At 52.4% G+C, this 18,798-nt stretch overlaps 2 protein-coding genes across 5 annotated transcripts; both read right to left on the minus strand.

Annotated features, from left to right (window-relative positions):
• Positions 1–380: 380 nt before the first annotated feature.
• Positions 381–5,859, minus strand: IRF9 (interferon regulatory factor 9). Of its 2 annotated transcripts, XM_079768817.1 has the most exons (9): positions 5,258–5,859; positions 4,085–4,265; positions 3,605–3,788; positions 3,225–3,355; positions 3,045–3,135; positions 2,877–2,948; positions 1,916–2,257; positions 948–1,063; positions 381–815 (listed from the first exon to the last, which is right to left on the minus strand). In XM_079768817.1, the coding sequence occupies exons 2-9, from the start codon at positions 4,262–4,264 to the stop codon at positions 684–686; spliced, it is 1,248 nt and encodes a 415-aa protein (XP_079624943.1). In that variant the 5' UTR covers position 4,265; positions 5,258–5,859; the 3' UTR covers positions 381–683. The 2 variants fall into 2 exon arrangements, with proteins under 2 accessions (XP_079624943.1, XP_079624942.1); XM_079768816.1 differs by having other exon boundaries at positions 4,085–5,859.
• Positions 5,860–5,890: 31 nt separating this feature from the next.
• Positions 5,891–18,792, minus strand: RNF31 (ring finger protein 31). Of its 3 annotated transcripts, none has more exons than XM_079768797.1 (22): positions 18,655–18,792; positions 18,042–18,406; positions 17,808–17,954; positions 17,501–17,656; positions 17,207–17,275; positions 17,040–17,115; positions 16,628–16,799; positions 15,747–16,134; positions 15,282–15,542; positions 14,768–15,016; positions 14,466–14,651; positions 14,150–14,356; positions 10,556–10,729; positions 10,374–10,472; positions 10,196–10,285; positions 8,252–8,366; positions 8,019–8,137; positions 7,632–7,745; positions 7,458–7,515; positions 6,662–6,758; positions 6,207–6,375; positions 5,891–6,081 (listed from the first exon to the last, which is right to left on the minus strand). In XM_079768797.1, exons 2-22 carry the CDS (start codon positions 18,231–18,233, stop codon positions 6,028–6,030), a joined length of 3,192 nt encoding a protein of 1,063 aa, XP_079624923.1. In that variant the 5' UTR covers positions 18,234–18,406; positions 18,655–18,792; the 3' UTR covers positions 5,891–6,027. The 3 variants fall into 3 exon arrangements, with proteins under 3 accessions (XP_079624923.1, XP_079624921.1, XP_079624922.1); XM_079768795.1 differs by having other exon boundaries at positions 15,282–15,572; XM_079768796.1 differs by lacking the exon at positions 18,655–18,792 and having other exon boundaries at positions 15,282–15,572; positions 18,042–18,645.
• Positions 18,793–18,798: the final 6 nt, after the last annotated feature.

An 18,798-nucleotide genomic window follows, 5' to 3' on the forward strand; every position in this document is an offset into this window, starting at 1 on the left:
GTCAACTTCAAGTTCTCCTGTTCATTCAGACCTCCAGTCTAGAGTCCAACTCTAGGCCTGTTGTAAGGCCCAAATCAGACGGCTTTAGTGAAGAACTATGGAGCCCAGGATCTTCTCGTGTAAAGCTGCTGGCTATAGTGGCTGTAAGCTCAGTGTCCCTTTGGGGGGCTGACCCTGACCCTAATCCTGGGTAGAAGGTACAGAGCTGGGCCGCAAACCCGCAGTGCTCAGACTGCTTCCCTGACAACCTGTGGGTGGAGGGGAGGAAAGGGGCCCAGGGATGTCGGCGGGAAGAAAACCCAAGTGCCCTCCTCGCAAGTTACATCTCGGTCATCTCCGTGACCCCTGCGACCTTATCCTCCAAACAAATCAGATCGGGATTCCTTTTTCAATAAAACTTTATTTTAAATCCTTAGTGAAGATTTAAAAAGAAAATATAAAGTGCTTGGCTTTAGGGTTGGGGGAAGAGGAAATGGTCTCCCTGAATTCACACCATTTAGACTTTCCCAGTTCAGTTCCTCAGAGATAAAAGAGGGTATATCTCAAAAATTAAAACAAACAAACAAAAAACGGCTAAAAACCAGCCAGGCACCATGAGTAGCTGAAGGACGGAACCATCACAGACAACCACTAAGAATTATCACCGAGGGAGGCAGGTCCACAGTGTGCAGAATGAGTCTCTTTCAGAGAAAATAGGAGGAAGAACAGAGCAGAGGGGAGGAAGGTAGGTCTTCCAGGCTCTGCACCAGGCTCAGAGCGGCTGTCTGGTCCTCTGGACGCTCTGCCAGTAAATGCCGAGCAAAGGCCTGCTCCATCTGTGCCGGAAGAGGTGGGAAGAGGGCATCATGAACACAGCAGAGCGGCCACTACCCCTGCCCACGCCAGGGCCCTTCTCCTGGACCTCCTCGCCTACACAGGCAGCTATTCTCACCCTGCCCTGGACTCACCTGAACTGAGATAAGACTCTGTGGGGTGTGGCTGGGGTCAGGGTCCTCCTCCAAGAAATTCAGTGTCACCTGGAACTTGGGTAGGGGGCCCAGACCCCGTAAGTACATCTCCAAGTCTGAAAGAGAGAAGGCCAAGAGTTGGAAGAATAAAAAGAGAAGGGAGAGGGCCATAGGCAGGGAGGGAGGGAACAGGGAGGAACCATAATGGAGAAAGAGAGGTGGCAGGGGGGCCACTTGGAGATGAGGCCAGAACAGGAGCTACAGGAGAAATGCTAGGAACTAAGTGGTACTCACCCATGCGCAGATAGGAAAAAGTACTCCTTCCTCCAGTAGGAAGTGCTTAGCGGTAGCTGACTCTGCACAACCTGACATGTTCGCTGCTGAGAGCTTAGCGTCCTCTCAGCAGCAGCCCTGGCTGCTCACACACCTTGGTTGTCTGCTCATACTAGCTTGCCTGTGCCAGGGCACCCATGGCCCAGGAAACACTCATTCTCTGTGTCCCTGTACTCCTGGCCCCACTTCCAAGGCCAGATTTAGAGTTGAATGGAGGCAGGAAATGGAATTCCAAGTGTGGATGGGAAAGGGGCAATTTGAGGGGATGCCTGGAGTGTGGTAGTGACACGTGTCAGCTTTCCTGAACGTGTGGGTGTGTGTGCCGGTGTGTGTGTAGGAGAGGGCCGCGCGGCGTACCTTCTCACAATTACTGTGTACGTCATGTGACGGTGCTCTCTGAGCTGTGATGCTCTTGTGCTGGGCTCCGCCCGAGCCTCATCTCCCGCAGCATGGACGACGGAAGGAAGGAAGGAAGGCTGCCAGGCAGCTGGCCCGGCTGAGCACGGGGCCTCACAGGATGTGCACCCAGCAAGTGCAGGGGGCCACCCATGGACTGTGATGGTGGATCTGCTGGAGGAAGTGCAAGGGGGAGGACTAATGGGAGGAGGTCAGGAGCTGGGCTGCAGCAACCTCACCTCTGCAGAAGTGGGCGGTTCTGAAGAGCTCCACACACTTGTTGCTGGGCAGCAGATGTGGGCCTGGACCAGGTGGGAACTGGGGCGCGCTGTAGGAGATGCGGATGGGGCAAAGGCGCTGAACAAAGAGGCCTCTGGAGTTGCTAGCCACCAGGACACCTCTCTCGAGCTGGCTCAGCAGGCGTTGGGTGGGTCCTTGCGGGCTGGGCTTGGGAAATACCACTTGCTCCATGCTGCACTGGGAGCTGGAGGGCTCAGCCACGAGGCGGCAGTCCAGGCTCTGCACCTGGGCCTCACCCACCACGTGCCCATTGTAGATGAAGGTGAGCATCAGGGAGTAGTCTGTGGACAGAGAGCGACCTGCTGCACCAAGTGCCTCTCCCCAAGGGTGCATTCACCTGTCAGCATAGGCTCTGGGGAAACACAGAGGGGCTCCTGCAAACCCAATGTCCTCGTTTTGCTGCTGAGGAACGTGAGGCCCAGACAGGAAACCAGGCAAGGGCTGGGGAGGACAAGGCAGGCTGTGGAGTGGGAACAGCAGCTACACTGCGTTTAGAGAAGGCACCGTCACTCCTCATCCTCATGCCCCTTAGCCTCACCAGCAAGGGGCCTCCTGTCAGTCCTTCCTATCACTTGGGAGAGTAGCCAATAATCAGATTCCCACTGGGGCCTCAAGGCTTAATGCTCAGGGCCTTACAGTTTACAAGAAAGTCCCAGAGATTTGGTCTTTCCACAGAAATCCATGTCTCAAAAAGTGGATTTCCAGGGATAGGGGGTATTTCTGAGAAGCAAGCTGTTTTGGAGTCTGTAGCTGGCCAGGTACACTGCCTAGAAACCAGTGCCTCTGTCTGGGTAAGGTGAGGCCAAGTTGCTGCAAGCCTGACATTAGATAATGCACGTATAGCCACAGGAAGGTGCCCTGTGGCGACAGTGAGCAGGGATAGTTAGACGTGCTAAGTACCTGAGTCTGGAGGGGGCAGAAGCTCCAGAGACACCTGATCTCCTTGGAAAGGGGCCTCATTTGTGTCCGCACCTGGAAGGGAGAAGAGGCACTCATTTCAGAGTGGGACTGGAGTCCAAGGGCCAGAGGGTGTGGCATGGGGGAGGAGGAGAGGCACGGAGGTGGTACCTTCCTGAGGCTCAGGACTGTTGCTGTTGCTGCTGCTGCTGCTGCACCCAGAGTCTGAATGGCCTGCTGCTCCATTGGCCTCCACCTTCTCCTGCAAACATGGCATCTATGGTTGGCCCCCGTCCCCCCCAGGTGTTGTCCTGCCCTCAGGCCCACCCAGTTCCCTCCCCCAGCTCTTACGTTTTTGAGGGGGTCCTGAAGCAAGGCAGGACTGAGTACACAGTTCTTTGCGGTGCCCTCATCCTCCTCCCTCTCAGGGGACACCGAGCTGTGGTGTCTCTTTGAGGGTGACTTCTGTGGTGCTGGTGAAGCTGTGAAATGTTGTTGAGGGGGAGAGAGAGGTCAGAGCCTTAAGTGGGGACAGAGGGCAGGGGAGAGCTAGGAGGCAGTGAAAGGATGGGCAAGACTGGGCAGGGGAACCAGGTTACCAGAGTGGCAGCTCTCTGAGGATAGGGACAAGGTAGAACTGGGACTGAGGGGCCTGGAGGGAGTCCCACCACGCTCCCAGGAGCTCATCTCCATCCTTCCGCCCTACTCTGCTTGTTCTAGGGGACACTCACCAGGGAGGGTTCCCGGTGGCAGCAGCCGATACACCTTGTAGGGCTCAGCCCCATCCCTATGGCTATTCTCAGGAACCTCCTCAAATTCAGGGCTCTTGTTGAGAGCACAGCGCAGACGAGTCTTCCAGATAGCGGGGCCTTCTGTGTCTCCCTCCTTGTACTTTCCCTTAAATATTGCCCAGGCCTAGGAAACAGACAAAGTGCAAAGAGGCAGCATGTTACAGACTGCAGCTAACACGCCACCAGGGCCAGCGTCATGGATGTGCGGCCTGAGCAGCTGCACAGGAAGGCCTGTGCCGGTTTATGCTCCGTTGTTGCCACTTGGAATTCCTTAGTAATTTTTGCATTTTCATTTTGCACTGGGCTCTGACGGTCACGTAGCTGGTTCAATCCTCTACTCTCCCCTCTATCTGACACTCAGGCAGGCACAGCCCTTGGGCATCAGTGTCCACTCCATCCCTCACTTGGAGGCCCACTCACCTTGAAGAAGGCAGCATCCTGGTCCTCCCGGAAGTCCTGCTTGCCAGCATGCTTCCAGGGAATCCGGAACATAGTCTTAGCTTCATCTTCCCAGCACACCCCTGGGAACTGTCCACTCTCCACTTGCTCCACCACCCAGTTCCGGAGCTTTCGGGTGCAGCGTGCCCGGCCTGATGCCATCCTGGGAATAAGAGCAGCAGCAGCATCAGTAGAACCAACCAACCGTTTGGGAGGAAACATAGGCTGAAGTCTTGGCCATTTGGGTTGTATTCTGGCAAGGGCCCCCAAAGAGCCCATCCATCTTTTTCTCTAGCTCAAAATACTCTGAGGTCAAATAGTTTTGTTTCTGCCATTACTGGCAATTACCAAAAATTATGCTTTTTTTTTTTTTTTTTTAACACCCCAAGCTGTGACATCTGGAAGGAAACCTTAGGTACTGGTCTTAATTTTAAGACTTTTCAGGAATCTGCCCTGGCTGGGTAGCTCAGTTGGTTAGAGCATAGTCACTATACACGTAAGTTGCAGGTTCAATCCTTGTCAGAACACAATCAACCAATGAATGCACAAATAAGTTGAACAACAAACCGATGCTTCTCTCTTTTCCTCTTTCTCTAAAATCAATACATTTTTAAAAAAGCACTTTTCGGGAATCTACTGTTTGGAAGAGAGAATTTCCTTCGTGTTCTGTTCCTGGTGAGAGGCTCATTCTAGATCCCTAAACCTTTGCAGAGGCAGTATCTGCTTCAGAGGTACCTCACCAACCCTCTTCACCCACCGTCCTCACCTGTACTATGACCCCACCCCACCCCACTGCTTGCCCGGTGGGGCAGGGAGCAGGGGGCAGGGGGCGGAGCCAGAGCACAAGTAGGCAGGGCCAGAGGCAAGAAAACAAACGGAGCCAAGTGCCCTGGACCAACAGCCTCCTTCCCTGAACCCAGCAGCAGGTCCTCTGGGCCTTCGCCTGTAGAGCTTGGGACACAGACCCTGATCAGGTCAGTCTCTCACTCAGGCCAACCTCCTGCTTCCTGGCTCACAGGAAGACTAGGGGTAGACTAAGCTCTCAGGCCTTTAGTCTACCCCTCAGTCTAGCAGAGGGGGACCCCACCCTCCTCTAATGTGGCTGGGCCTTCCAGCTGTATACCCAGGCTACCACCAATTCTTGGTTGATCTTACCTGAGCGGCTGTGCAGGCTGTCCCAGGGCTCAACTGACCTCAGCTCAGCTCCAGGCTAGGAAGCTTCCTGATAACTCCGCCCTGTTTCTACAGTCCCCTCCCTAAGTTTCAGTTCTCCTCCTGGGAGGTCCGTTTCCCTGAAATCACGTGGCCTGAGTTGCAGGGCAATGAGTGGCCACCAGGGGGAGCAGCATCTAAAAATCTCGGATGCAGGAAGAGCCATCAGAGCGCAGGCTCATTCTCCTTCCTCCCTCAGCTACTCCTCGCTTGTGTCCATTTCTGTGACACGCTGCTTCCCCAGGGAGGTCGCGGTGTGCTGGTCTGTTCCCAGGGCGGATGTCCCCAGGGCGTCTAGATAGCTCTGTACCACCTAAGCATCTATGTTCCCTGACGGTGCCTGCTTAGTACCTATTAGGTGATCTCAAGTATCAGCTGAATTTAATGAAAGGAAGAGAAGCAGGGATGGAGGCAATCAGCCCAGGCCAAGTGGCTGGACAGGAAGGACCTCTGAGGATAGGGACCTTTGGTCTTTCTACAGAAATCAGCCATGGTATCAATTCCTTTCTGGTCCTGGGTCCAGGGAAGATCAAGCGGTGGGCTGTAGGGGCCCTTTCAGCAAAGCTCTGTTCACCCCCCTTTTTCCCGGGTGCCCCCAGATAGTGGGGTCAGGAAGAAGGACCACCAAGAAGCCTGGGCAAGGAGATGCCTCTTTATTGGTGCTGGAGCTGTTCCTGAGGGCGTGGGACCCTCATCAGGACCCTCGCCCTCAGCTACTTCCTCCTGCGGGGTATACTCTGTCCCAAGGGTATCTCTTCCATCAGCTTCTGCAGAGAGAGACAGAAGATGATGATGATGATGATGATAATCAGGGAGGCCTGGAGCTGACACAGACTGGACAGGGGACTTTCAGAGCATAGGGTCAGAGGTGAGGCTGTGGGGGAAGCTTCACCTGTAACAAGCGGGCGTGGTAGGCAGGGGCATCCTCCCCAGCCAGTGGCTGTGGGCGCACATGCAGGTAGCGCTCGACAGCTGTCTCCAGCTCCTCCACCTCATACAGAGTGGCTGGGTCCAGTGAGTGGGCATTGATGAGGCTTACAAGATACTCTTTGTAGTGTGCCCTGAGGAGATTAGAGGGTGGAATATTTGTTCTTGTTTGGCTAATGTTAACTGTGTGTGCCCAGCACCTTATGGGACACTGGCATACTTGGATGAATAAGACTGACAACCTTCACCTGTGTATGCATGCCAACCTGAGCACATTGCTTGCTGCTACCTATCCAGGCCCTTGTCCAGAGAGCCCCTCCCTCTTACTCCTTGCAGGACCTATTGCTCCCAGAGACCCACTTCATTGCCTGGGCACACCCTCAGTGCTCCCCAACATCATGCTCCCAGCCTGGCACTTACTGGCAGAGGCCCGCATAGCCAGCTGGCGTCTCCTTGCCACAAGCTTCGTCCCGGAGCCCATTAGGAACCTCCTTCTGCTCCATCACTCGGCAGCCACCTATGGGTAAGGGCAGAAAAAGACCCTTTGTTGGGAAAAGGCCACTGACAACCAAGCCTTAGGAGAACTGGGATGGAAGCAAGGGAGGCAGCCTCCAGGGAGGGGCTGGGGGGACAGGAGCCCCTGCTCAAACAGCGGTGGGGGGGGGGGGGGGTACTTAGAGATGCCATCACGGCAGACCAGCTCTGATACAGAAGCAGGGACCTTGCCCTGCTTTTATCCAAGCTGCCTTTTAGCCTATAATCACATACTCCCTGAGACAGTTCTTTTGTGATTTAGCTCTTGCGTAGTTAACTTATTCTGTGAAGGTCTTCCTCTGTGTAGATGGTAAGAAGTAGGATATATCAGAACCACATGTAACATCTTTCTGATGCCCTCATGGAACCTAAGACAGTGCAACCAGCAAGTCCCAGTAAGTACCCATTGAACTAATGAATCATTAACCTTTGGGAATGGGAGAAGAAAGTTAGTATCAAGGTGCTTTAATGTGGCCTCATGTAAAATAGCCGAGCTGGAAAGTGAATATCACCCCCGTTTTACAGAGGAAGAATCAAGGCTCAGGGAGGTTAACTCGCCAATGGGCACGAAGTCAGCACAGGGTGAGTCTTCAGCTCAGAAGCTGAAGTTTCCCCTTTACGCACTGCCCAGTGTGCGCCCAGCCACCCCCTCCCCCTCTGCAAGGCTTGTCCCGACACTCACCTCCAGGGACTGCCCGGGCCCCCGCTGGGGGCTCTGTGTTGAACATGACCTTATTGTCCTGAGAAGGAACAGATGGAGGGTGTTAGGTTATGCTTGATGCCAGCCCACTGGATCCTAGGCCCTGCCCCCTCTCCTGGGCAACCTGCAAACCCTGCCCGGTTGGCCACCCCTCACCTGTAGCAGCTTCTGGAGCCGGAGAGCACTCCAGTCCCGCAGGTAGAAGAGGCAGTCTCGGGGATGGTGTCCGTGCAGGGACTTTTTCACTCTGCAGTTAGGGTCTGGACATTTCTGGTGGAAACCCAGATAGGAGAGGGGAAGTTGGAGACTGTTTGGGGTCCTGGCCTCTCAGGAACCCCTGCATGAGGGGTGTAGGGGTGGGGGTAGATGGAGACACTGGAGGGTCTGGAGCAAGCAGAGGGGAAAGGGGACAGAGAGAGGTAATTTACACCCACCAGCCTCCTCTTCTCTTCCCCTGGGCTGCTCCTCAGTGGCCTCTATGCCTCATACCCATTGGCAGCCCCCTACCCTTTTATCCCTTCCACCCCCATTCTCTAGGCTCACATTCTTGGCGTAAAAGGTATTGTAGCATCCACTGCAGAACTGATGGCGGCATTGGGTGCAGTGAAAGTGCATGCAGCCTCCTCGGGCCAGTGCGTACGAGAACTTGCACTTGGGGCAGTCTGCAAGGGACAGCAGGTCAGGGCTAGGGCTGCCACTGCTCCTCAAGGCTTCCAGGAAGAGAGCCACTGGCAACGATAATTACTGGGCACAGAGGGCTAGTGGGGCAGCCTTACCAATGCCATTTTCCTGAAGGTACATCGCCAGGCCCTGGGCCTGGTATTCCGGGTCATTGTTGCGTTTCCAGTTCTGGAAATCCTCACAGCTCCGGCCCCGGTGCTGCTCCTCCCACTGCGAGAAGGAAACCAAGAGTCACTTGGGAGCTCCTAGGCCCTTCTTGCTGGCCCTTCTACTCATATCGTGTCCGGGCTTAGTTTATGGCACTGCCATTCACCATTTGCTCTAATCCTAAACTGAGAGGCCAGCCTTGGTGCTTTCATGTCCTCATATCACCAGATTCACCAGCAATCTTGTTTCCAACACCCAAGCCGAGCTAACATTGCAACCATGTCTATTCACAACCCTGACCTTTCTCTTCATCCCTACTGTGACCATCTTCCTCTGGGCCAGGTCCGGTCTTGCTTCAATTACTTGCCTCGGTTACTAGTTTCTCTGCCTCCACTCAAGACTTCCCTATGGTTCATCTTCAACCTTGCAGTCAAAATGCCTTTGAAAGTCTAAGTCAGGCAGCTCTAGCTGGTTTGGCTCAGTGGATAGAGCCTTAGCTTGTGAACTGAAGGGTCCCGGGTTCAATTCAGGTTAAGGGCACATGCCTGGGTTGCGGGCTTGATCCCCAGTGAGGGGCATGCAGGGGGCAGCCTATCAATGATTTTTTTCCCCCTCTCATCATTGATGTTTCTCTCTCTCTCTCCCTCTCTGAAATCAATAAAAATACACTGAAAAAAGAGAAATCAACAAAATATTCTAAAGACTGTCTCTAAACTCTTCGAAAAGAAAAAAGACCAAAAAAAAGACAGTGTAAGTCAGGCAGCTTCAACAGAATTAGGAGTGTCCTAGTTTTGAGGTTTGATGGTAGGATCTCAAGGTTTTTTGTTTTGTTTTAAATTATTGATTTTAGAGAGAGAAACACTGATTTGTTATTCTACTTATTTATGCACTCATTGGCTGACTCTTGCATGTGCCCTGACCAGGGATCGAACCCACAACCTTGGCGTATCAGGATAACACTCCAACCAACCAACCGAGCTATGCAGTCAGAGCTCAGGGGTTTATTTTATTGTGTCTCATAATATCGATGCAATTTTTTGGTATCAAATATTAGTTTTTAAAAGGTAAATGAACTCGTATCACCCCTTGCTTGGCCTTAGGATGAAAAGCAAATACCTTCCTCACTTGGCCCCAGGCCTCTCCTGACCTGGCAGCTAGCTCCTCTCCGACTGCCTGCCACTCTCACCCCTGCTCTTGAGGCTCCAACCACACACTTTCTTCTGACATTGGCCTTCCCATGTGTTGTTCTTTCTGTCTCAAATAATCTTTGCATAGTTGACTTCCTCTTCATTTTCAGGCCTGAGCTTAAATTACACCATTTTAGAGTAGACTTGGCCTCTCTATCCTAAGTAGGTCCATTCCATTATTCCTAATCTCAGATTCCTGTTTGTTTTCTTCAGAGAACTTATGCCCTTGTATAATTATGCTCTTTCTCCCTCCTTCATTTTCTTTCTTTTTTTTTTTATGTGCCTCAGGCATGAAACAGCTCTGGCCACCGACACAGGCATCAAGCTAGGATGAACTAAGGACTGTACATCTGCTTTGCCCCTGATTGATATAAGAGCAACACCACCAATCAGGTGTCTCCTTGCCCATTGCCAGGGGGTTCCTTCATTTTCTTTCCTTCCCTCCCTCATTGCCACCCTTCCTCCTTTACCTTACCTTTCACCCCTCCTCCCTCCTTCATCTTTCCTCCCCTTTCATCCTTCTTCCCCCCTCAGGCTGCTTCTTCTATCTCCCTCATCCTTCCTTCTCTCACTCTTCCTCCTTCCTAGTCTGTAAGCACTCTGAGCCCAGAGCTCATGTCTGTTCTGTTCTCCAGGATCCCCCGAGCCTAACAGAGTACCTCCAGCAGTTCAGCAAGTATTTCTGGAAGGATGGATGTGCCTCACCTGGCGCTTACAGCGTACACAGAAGGTCTGGCGACACTGGGGACATGTTGCCTCCAGCTGCTCACGCTCGTATATGAAGCCAAAGGAGCACTGTGGGTGCAAGAGCATAAAGCTATCCGAGGCCTGGCTTGGCACCACCCCTGACCCTCCAGTCAGCTCTGCTGGGCAGGCCACTTGCCTGGGCACACCACAAGAACTTGGGGTCCCGCATGAGCACAGCCTCCGTCAGCTTCTTATGGAACAGGGCATAGGCATCCGGCTCCAGGCTCTCTCGAAGCTGGGGACAGAATGCAGAAGTGGTGGGTGGGCAGGGTTCCTATTCAGAGCCCAGGGCACCCTGAGTCCCAGAATCTGCAGTACCTGGATGTCAAGAGTAGAGAAGTAGCTGAGCAACTGTGTGTCATCGGAAAGGTCCGGGCGGCCACAGGCAGGGCACACCATGTCGGTGATGTGCTTCTCCTTCAAGGCGATGGTGAAGTGCTGACGGAAGCAGTCAGGACAGATGGTGCATTCACAGGAAGTCAGAGCCTGCATCTAGAGGGTGAGCGGGGAGAGAAAGGGGTCAGAAGCCACAGCTGCCAGCCTGGGGAAGGGGAAGTAGCCAGGTGTTCACTGAGAAACCACTAGTTAACAACTGAGCAGGGGTAGCAACCTCATATGCCAACAAGTGCCAGGCAGGCAACCTAAATGTCTGAAGACTGTCAGGTGGAGGAAAACAGACAATGGTAAACCTAAGGTAAATTAACCAACGTCTTCTAAAGGCAGTCACATCAATTAAAAGCTGACACATATGCCCAGCCAGTGTGACTCAAGTTGGTTGAGCATCGTCCCATGCACAAAGAGGTTGCTGGTTCAATTCCAGGTCAGGGCATATGCCCGGTTTGGAGTCTAATTCCCAGTGTGGGCATGCAGGAGGCAGTCGATCGATGTTTCTCTCTCATCGATGTTTCTATTTCTCTCTCCCTCTCCTTTCCTTTTCCTCTAAGTCAATAAAAACATTAAAAAGCCCTAGTCCTAGCTGGTTTGTCTCAGTGGATAGAGTGTCGGCCCACGGACTGAAAGGCCCCCGTTTTGATTCCAGTAAGGGCATTTACCTCAGTTGCAGGCTTGGTCCCCAGCCCTGGGTCAGGGTGCTGCAGGAGGCAACCAATAGATGTCTCTCTCTCACGTCAATGTTTCTCTCTGTCTCTCCCCCTCCCTTCCATTCTCCCTAAAAATTCAAAGGGAAAAATATCCTCGGGTGATAATTAACAAAAACATTTTTAAAAAAGCTAACACACAAATAATCTTGAAATGACAAAATGACTGAGATGGAGAACAGACCAGTGATTGCCAGGTAACAGGAGAAAGGGAAGAAGTTGTATACATACAACTACCCAAGGGCAGCATGAGGGAGTTTCTTTGTGGTGATGGAACAGCCTGTACCTGGAATTGTGGTGGTGGTGGTGGTTACATGAATCTCGACATGGGTGAAAATAGCACAGAACCACATACAAACACACATCCATGGAAAACACTAACTAGGTCTGCAGTCTAGCTAACAATGTATACATGTCTATTTCTTGGACTTCATCTTGTACTATAATTACACCAGAAGTCATCATGGGGGTAAGGTGAGTGAAGAGCACAGAGGACTCTGTACTATGTTTATAACTTCCTGTGAATCTACAATTATTTTATATATACACTGTTATTTTAAAATAGAGTAAAAACAAAACAACAAATATACCGAGTGAACCTAACTAAATTGGACTGTATTTAGCTAAAGAACTGCCAGTTTTCACCTAAAATAAGTGGGGGCTCAGGAGACGAGAAGGGGCCTTTTTCTACAAAATGGATTTTTTTTAAAAGTTACTCCTGTTAATTTATTTTATTACTAGTGGCCTGGTGTACGGATTTGTGCACATTGAAAGGAAATTAATTAGAAGAAATATTTTAATATCACTATTTGCCCTTTCTCTATAATAGAAGTGTCAAACAAATTCACGATCAACAATGACAGATCAAAACACACGCGTGCGATTGGCACCAGTGAGAGCTTTATATGTATTATGCATGTGCAAGTCAACTTAGCCTTTTATAGATATAGAATAAATTTGCTTAATTAGACCTGCTTTCTGATTTAGTTAAACTTTTTCCAGTCCAGTGAAGCACCCTAACTTCTCTTTCAGGTAATTGTCAGCAACACAGCAGTAAATATCAACACAAAGCAGATTATTATTGTAGATCACGCAGGGAGAACAAAGGGTAAAATATTTAACTGCAGCAGTGTTTGACTATATTCTGCACAGTGAGACAACCTGAAGTCATTTCCAAGGTCCACCATTTCTTACTTTCCAGTCCGGTCAAGTTTCTAAACTTTCTAAATCTCCGTTTTCTGGCTAATGAAAAGAAAATAGGATTCCACCAAGTCTCCTATCTACCTACTCCAGGACTTCTGTGAGGATCAAATGAGATGAGGCATGGGAAAACACTTCACAGACATTTGGTTACAGTGAGAAATGTGTCCACCTGGCTTAAAGCAAGTCGTATTCCTGGGCTGAAGAAACTGCAAGGAGGCTAGTCATCGCTAGGGAGAGGAAGCAGTCCCTAGGGAGAAGCCGGGCATTGCTACATGACGTCATTACCGGATGGACACTTAGCATGTTAGCCTTTTATATATATAATTGTTTTTTTAATCCTCACCCAAGGATATTTTTTCCATTGATTTCTAGAGAGAGTGGAAGGGAGAAAAGACGGAGGGACAGAGGGAGAGGGAGAGGGAAAAAGAAGGAGAGAGGGGGGGGGGGGGGGAGAGGAACATCAACGTGAGGGACACATTGATTGGTTGTCTCCCACAAATGCCTCCAGTATGGAACCTGTAACTGAGGTACAAGGTACAAGGTCTGTGCCTTTGACTGGTATGTGCCTTTGACTGGTATGTGCCCTTGACCTGACTGGGAATCAAACCTGTGACCCCTAGGTTTGTAGGCCGATGCTCTAACCCAGGGGTTCTCAAACTTTTTAAACAGGGGGCCAGTTCACTGTCCCTCAGACCGTTGGAGGGCTGGACTATAGTTTAAAAAAAACTATGAACAAATTCCTATGCACACTGCACATATCTTATTTTGAAGTAAAAAAACAAAACGGCAAAAACACCCGCATGTGGCCTGCGGGCCGTAGTTTGAGGACGCCTGCTCTAACCACCGAGAAAAACAGGCCAGGGCCAAAATGGATATTTGATGATGATATCAAAGAATTACTGTAAACTTTTTGGATGTGACATGGTATTTGTGGCTATGTTTTCAAAGCATTTTATATTTTAGAGATACATACTGAAATATTAGCAGATAAACCATATGATGCCTGAGATTTGCTTCAAAATAATCCTCTGTGTGTGGAGGTGAAATAAACATTGGCTATACATTTATAATTGCTGAAGCCTAGTGATGAATATATATGGTGGAGAGTGGAGAAGAAAATCTGTGATACGCCGAAACTGGTTTGGCTCAGTGGATAGAGCGTCGGCCTGCGGACTGAAAGGTCCCGGGTTCGATTCCGGTCAAGGGCATGTACCTTGGTTGCGGGCACATCCCCAGTGGGGGGGGTGCAGGAGGCAGCTGATCGATGTTTCTCTCTCATCGATGTTTCTAACTCTATCTCTCTCCCTTCCTCTCTGTAAAAAATCAATAAAATACATTTAAAAAAATCTATAAAAAAAAAAAAAAAGAGAGAGAGAAGTAAATCTGTGATACAATTTTCTCTACCATTGTATGTTTGAAATTTTCCATAACAGGACATTAAAAAACGGGGGTTGGGAGAGGCAGCCTATTTTTGCCCTCCCCTTCCCAGAAGCTTTCAGGGGCTCATGGGCAACTGCAGAGCAAAAGACGGTCAGAGACAGGCTGGAGTAGAGCGGGGGGTCTAAAGGGAATAAGAGTCATTCTGAGGCCAGGTTCAGTGTGACAGGCTTACCCGGTTGCGGGGCAGGGTCCAACCACACACAGCACATTCTTGGGCAAGCAAGCGACGCAGAAAGGCCCGATCTTGGCTCTGCCTCACAGCTTCTACCACGTCCCCTAATTCATAGTTCCTGGGTGTCTCCTGCAGCAGCGCCAGCGCCAGCTCGGCCCGGCCCCAGCTGGGGAGTGTGTAGACTGCCAAAAGTCGTCTGACCAGGCTCTGCAATATGATTCAGGTGGAGAGGGAAGAAGTGGCCGTCAGACCCAAGGCTCCTATCCTTCAGCCTTCCCTCTCCCCCTCCATGTGTCTCTTCACCTCCTCCCAGCACCTGCTTATCTGAACTGTCCCATGAAGGGGTGGGCTCCGGGCCACTGTCCCAGAGGCGCTGATGGAAGGGCTCTAAGCGTTGACGCTGTAGCTCAGTCAGGGCCCGAGTCACATCACCCCCGTGTTGGAACAATGCTTGAAGAGACCCCTCCTCAGGCCCAAAGCCCAGGGATCGGAGCTCCTGCACCTGAGAGTTGGGAGTGGAGAGGAGGAATAAAGAGGGAAAAAGCAAGCAAAGGAGAGAATATGAGAGGCTCTGACCCACAACCTTCAACCCTATCCCACTTCCAGCACAGCTGGTACCTTCCTGCGCCGGACTCTCACACACTCTTCCACAGCTTCATCAAGGTTGCCATGACGATCCAGCCAGGCTTTCTGGGCCTCCTGACAGGAAAAGGCACCTAGCCCAGGGTCCTGTTGTCCAGCCAGTTCGGCCACCATCTCCAGCACGTAGGGCAGCTCTGAGCGCAGCCACTGCAAGGGCACCTCGGTGCCAGAGTACTGCAGAGCTGAGAAGACCTCCTCTGGACAGGCGCCTGCGGCTTCTCCTTCCTGAGGCACAGTCCACCCAGACAGAGGGCCATCAGGAAGGTGCCCTCCATCCACCCTCAGACAGCACCAAAGCGCGGACAGTGGTTGAGCTCAGACTATGATCATGTGAGCGGAGCTAAGCATGACACCTGTCATATGGGAAGTGTTCAATAACAAGTAGCTGTGGCTAACAATCACCAGATTTATAAGAATTCATATTATATGACTGCAGCCTCTCCTTCCCCCACTAGCTCAGCCCCACCTCATCCCAGGCCCAAATCCTCACCCGGATCTTGATCACCAGCTGACGACCTTCCTCCCGCATCCTGTCTTGGCGCTGCTTCTCAGGGTCCCCACAGGAACTGGGCAGAGGGGCACTGAGGCGGCGTAGAGGCTCTGGATTGGGGAGCTGCTCTTCCAAAGAGCTGGCATTGGGCTGGGAGGCGTGCTTTGCTGGGATGGGGCTGCTGGTCCGGTGACACATAGCACACACCCAGCCGGGGCCCGAATTGCAGAAGGTGCAGTGAGTACAGTACCAGGTTGCAGTCTGGGCAGAGGAGAGCAAAGTGTCTCTTTGCTGGGAAGGCAGAAAGAATTATCCCATTGAAAGTTGGCTGAGGCTCAAGATGGAAATGTAGGGAGCGGGTTGGAAGACATGGGGAAACTGATGGAAAACCGGGGATGAAGGGGTAGAGAACGGCTTATGGTAACAGGTGCAAATGAAGAGCTTGGAAAGCCAGGAACAGGTTACCTGAAGGGGCTTCAGGCAAATGCCACCATCCTGAGACTCCACCACCAAGCTAGGAGGCTGAGCCAGCCGAGGTCGTTCACACATGGCACACAGCACAGCCGCCGCCTCATTCTCAAAGGTGCAGCTCTGACAGGCCCAGTGACCCCGTGCAAGTTCAGGTTCTAGGCCTCCAGCTCCTTGGGGACCTTCGATCTCCAGCCCCAACCCCTTACAGCCTCTGGGCCGATCACAGGCCTCACAGAGCACGGCCCAAGGTTTATTTAGCATGGAACAGGTGGCACAGTGCCAGGACAGACGGGCACTTGCAGGATCAGGGGACGAAAGAGAGTTGTCTCCGAGGGCCAGCAAGGAGGTTAGCTGGGGCAGTGGTGGAACTGAGGCAGGTAAGCTGCAATGGAAAAAGCAGACACGGCCTGCTGAGGAGGGGGGTCCCCTGGTGCTTGGGTCCCCCACCCTGGGCATCCCTTATTCCCTGCATGATGATACATGGCTCTCGCCTTTGCACATTTTGTTCGATCTGGAACACTCCCATACCCAGAGCCTATTAAACATTTAACTGACAGCTTAAAGTTTACATCTTGCTGATAGAGATCCCTAACACAGGGCATGACCCATTCTAGGTGCTTAAAATACTGTCAGCTGATGGAGCTGATCTTCAGACTGGGTTGCACCCTCCTATTTCTTATTTGCACACCATGATAATCTATCTTGTTGTGACTGCTACTTGCTTAATATGTATGTCTGTGATCTCCCGGAGGGCAATTACTAGCTACTTGCCCTCTATTAAACAGTCTTTAGCACAGAATATGGTACGTAGGAAATCCTCAAATAATTGTAAGTTCTCTCAATTTCACTCCCTCTCGGCAGAGAAGGCCTCTCACCTAGGGGTCAAGTGGGCAGCGTGCGGGGCCCAGGTCTGGCGGAGGTGATGGGCACGGGATGGGTGCCCATGGAACAGGCGATCACAAGCTGGGCACAAGGCCTGTTTACAGGCTGAGCAGTGCAGTGTGCCTGGGGCAGAACCACAGAGGAAGCAAGGACCAGGAGTGGAGCCTGGAAAACAGGAGAGAAAGCATAGAACATCTTTCTGAAAAAGGCCAGGTTACATCTGAATGTGCTTTGGAGGGGGGACCAGTCACAGACTACTTTTCAACATATCTGGACTTAAGGAAACCATTTTAATCTCTTTTTTAAAAAAAGAAAGATAACCAAGAAGGTAGACATTGAAGGGCTCCAAATTTCCATCAATACGGTCTACTACCCCTGCCCCTCCCAAGATAGGACCAATAATACCTGGGGCAGAGGGTGTGATGAGGGGGCCAGGAGCAATCTCTCTCAGTAGGGGGGCAAACTCTGAGAGCTGTAGCATCTGAGGAAAAAGGGCAGGGAGTGGGCAAGGGTTTGGAGAGTCCCCAACCCCTGTCCACTTGGTTCACCAGGCCCCAGAGCCCCATTCCTGCCTTCCTTGCATCATCTTCAGCCTGGTCGTTCAGCAGCTGCTCCAGTGCGTGCTGTCTTGGATGAGTATTCTGCAAACAAGAGAAGAAGAGTTCCCACCTACAGCCCTAGAACAAGGCCCTCCCTCTGAGACCTGGTCCCCCAACATTCACACCAAGAACAGTAAGGGGAGCTCCCACGTTGCTGAGGAGACTATGCCCAGGGCTTAGTAGCCTGGGAATCCCTAGGCTGGCTTTGGAGTTCGGCAGATCCTCCCCGCCCTGGTGCTTAAACCCTCAAGACCAGAGACACCTCACCTGTAACAGCAGACTGAGCTCAGTCCGAAGTAACAGTACTTCCAGTGTGACGGTAGCAACTTGGTGCTCATCTGGATCTTCTTGCCCCTCAGGGAAGCTCAACCCATCCGGCTGCTCCTTTGTGTAGCCATACAATCGCAGAACATCCCGGCCCCCCTGCCACACATTCACCATCAGTCAACACCCAGCAGGCCCTCTTCCCAATAGGGCTGCACCCCTTCCCATTCTGCTCAGGCCCTTTCTAGCCACCCACCCCCCGAACCCAAGCCAAATTCCCTTCTCCTATAAGGGACTCCAGGGGCTTCACCTGCACAGCATCCACCGTACTTCGAAAGACCGGGTTATTAAACTTGACCCCGCGCCAGTACCGTGGTCTCTGAGGGCTGAGGAGGTTGCGGCCATATTTCTCTAGGATGTTCAGGGCCGTGGAAAGGGTGCTGAGGTAGGTTTGGGGCTGAGAGCAGTCATAGAGCAGAGAGCTGTGAGCGGCTAGCTCGGGCTCAGATTCTCTGTCCCCCGCCCCAGCGGTGCCCGGCCTCACCTCTCCGTGAGCATTGCAGCGGACCAGGCGTGCGGCGTCCAGCTGCTGGTAGCGGGCGGATGGCGGCAGAGAGGTGACCAGTAGCGGCCAGAGCTGCTCCACGGAAAACGCCTGCCCGGAATCCTTCCTTAAGGCGCTAGCCAGCTCCTCGCGGGCAGCCAGGAAGGCCCGCTCCTCCTCCTCGCCTGGCATCCCGAGACAGCAGTCAGTCCCAGCCCCGCGGCCCGCCGGGACCCGCACGGGCTGCGCGTGGCCCGAGCGCCGCCCCTCCGGCCTGATGTCCGCGCAGCCTTCCCGGGTCACTCAGGCCACGGTCACTCTAGGGCCCCCGGCCCCCAGCCAGGATTAGTCGGGAACAGGAAGCACTAGAATAGAGGGCGGGACTGTCACCAGTGTCAGAGGAAGAGGCGGTGGTTAAGGTTAGGAAAGGGCGGGGTCATGAAGTGATGGGGCGTGGCCAACAAGGGAGACTTGCTCCTAGCCAATGAGGAGGGTAAATGGTCCCTGGCTCCTCCCCTAGGGCGTCTCTACTTTTAACCCCGCGCTGGCGTTATTCCCCGCCTTCCTCCAGGCTGGCCCGCCCCTTTCCGGACAGCCAAAGGGGCGGGGGTACCTCATTTCCCTCAAAGCCTTCCTCCCTATCCGGACCAGGAGGCCTGGCTCCGGTCTCCACGGGGGAAGTCCCGCTCTGCGCCTGGGCCGGGCTCCAGCGAGTCTCCTCCAGTCGGTGCTGAAGGCAGGGAGCCCCACGCCTGCT

This window comes from Cnephaeus nilssonii (assembly GCF_951640355.1).
Source record: "Cnephaeus nilssonii genome assembly, chromosome: 4".
NCBI lineage: Eukaryota > Metazoa > Chordata > Mammalia > Chiroptera > Vespertilionidae > Cnephaeus > Cnephaeus nilssonii.

Coding starts and splice junctions, on each gene's coding strand:
- IRF9 (XM_079768816.1), bottom strand. CDS start 4,381: ATGGGCTCTTTGGGGGCCCTTGCCAGAATACAACCCAAATGGCCAAGA. Junction 3,356..3,604: donor GCCACCGGGAACCCTCCCTG/GTGAGTGTCCCC, acceptor AACATTTCACAG/CTTCACCAGCACCACAGAAG. Junction 2,258..2,876: donor TCTGCCCCCTCCAGACTCAG/GTACTTAGCACG, acceptor CTCTGTCCACAG/ACTACTCCCTGATGCTCACC.
- RNF31 (XM_079768795.1), bottom strand. CDS start 18,233: ATGCCAGGCGAGGAGGAGGAGCGGGCCTTCCTGGCTGCCCGCGAGGAG. Junction 14,652..14,767: donor TGAGAGTCCGGCGCAGGAAG/GTACCAGCTGTG, acceptor CCCAACTCTCAG/GTGCAGGAGCTCCGATCCCT. Junction 10,286..10,373: donor AGTTCTTGTGGTGTGCCCAG/GCAAGTGGCCTG, acceptor TTGCACCCACAG/TGCTCCTTTGGCTTCATATA.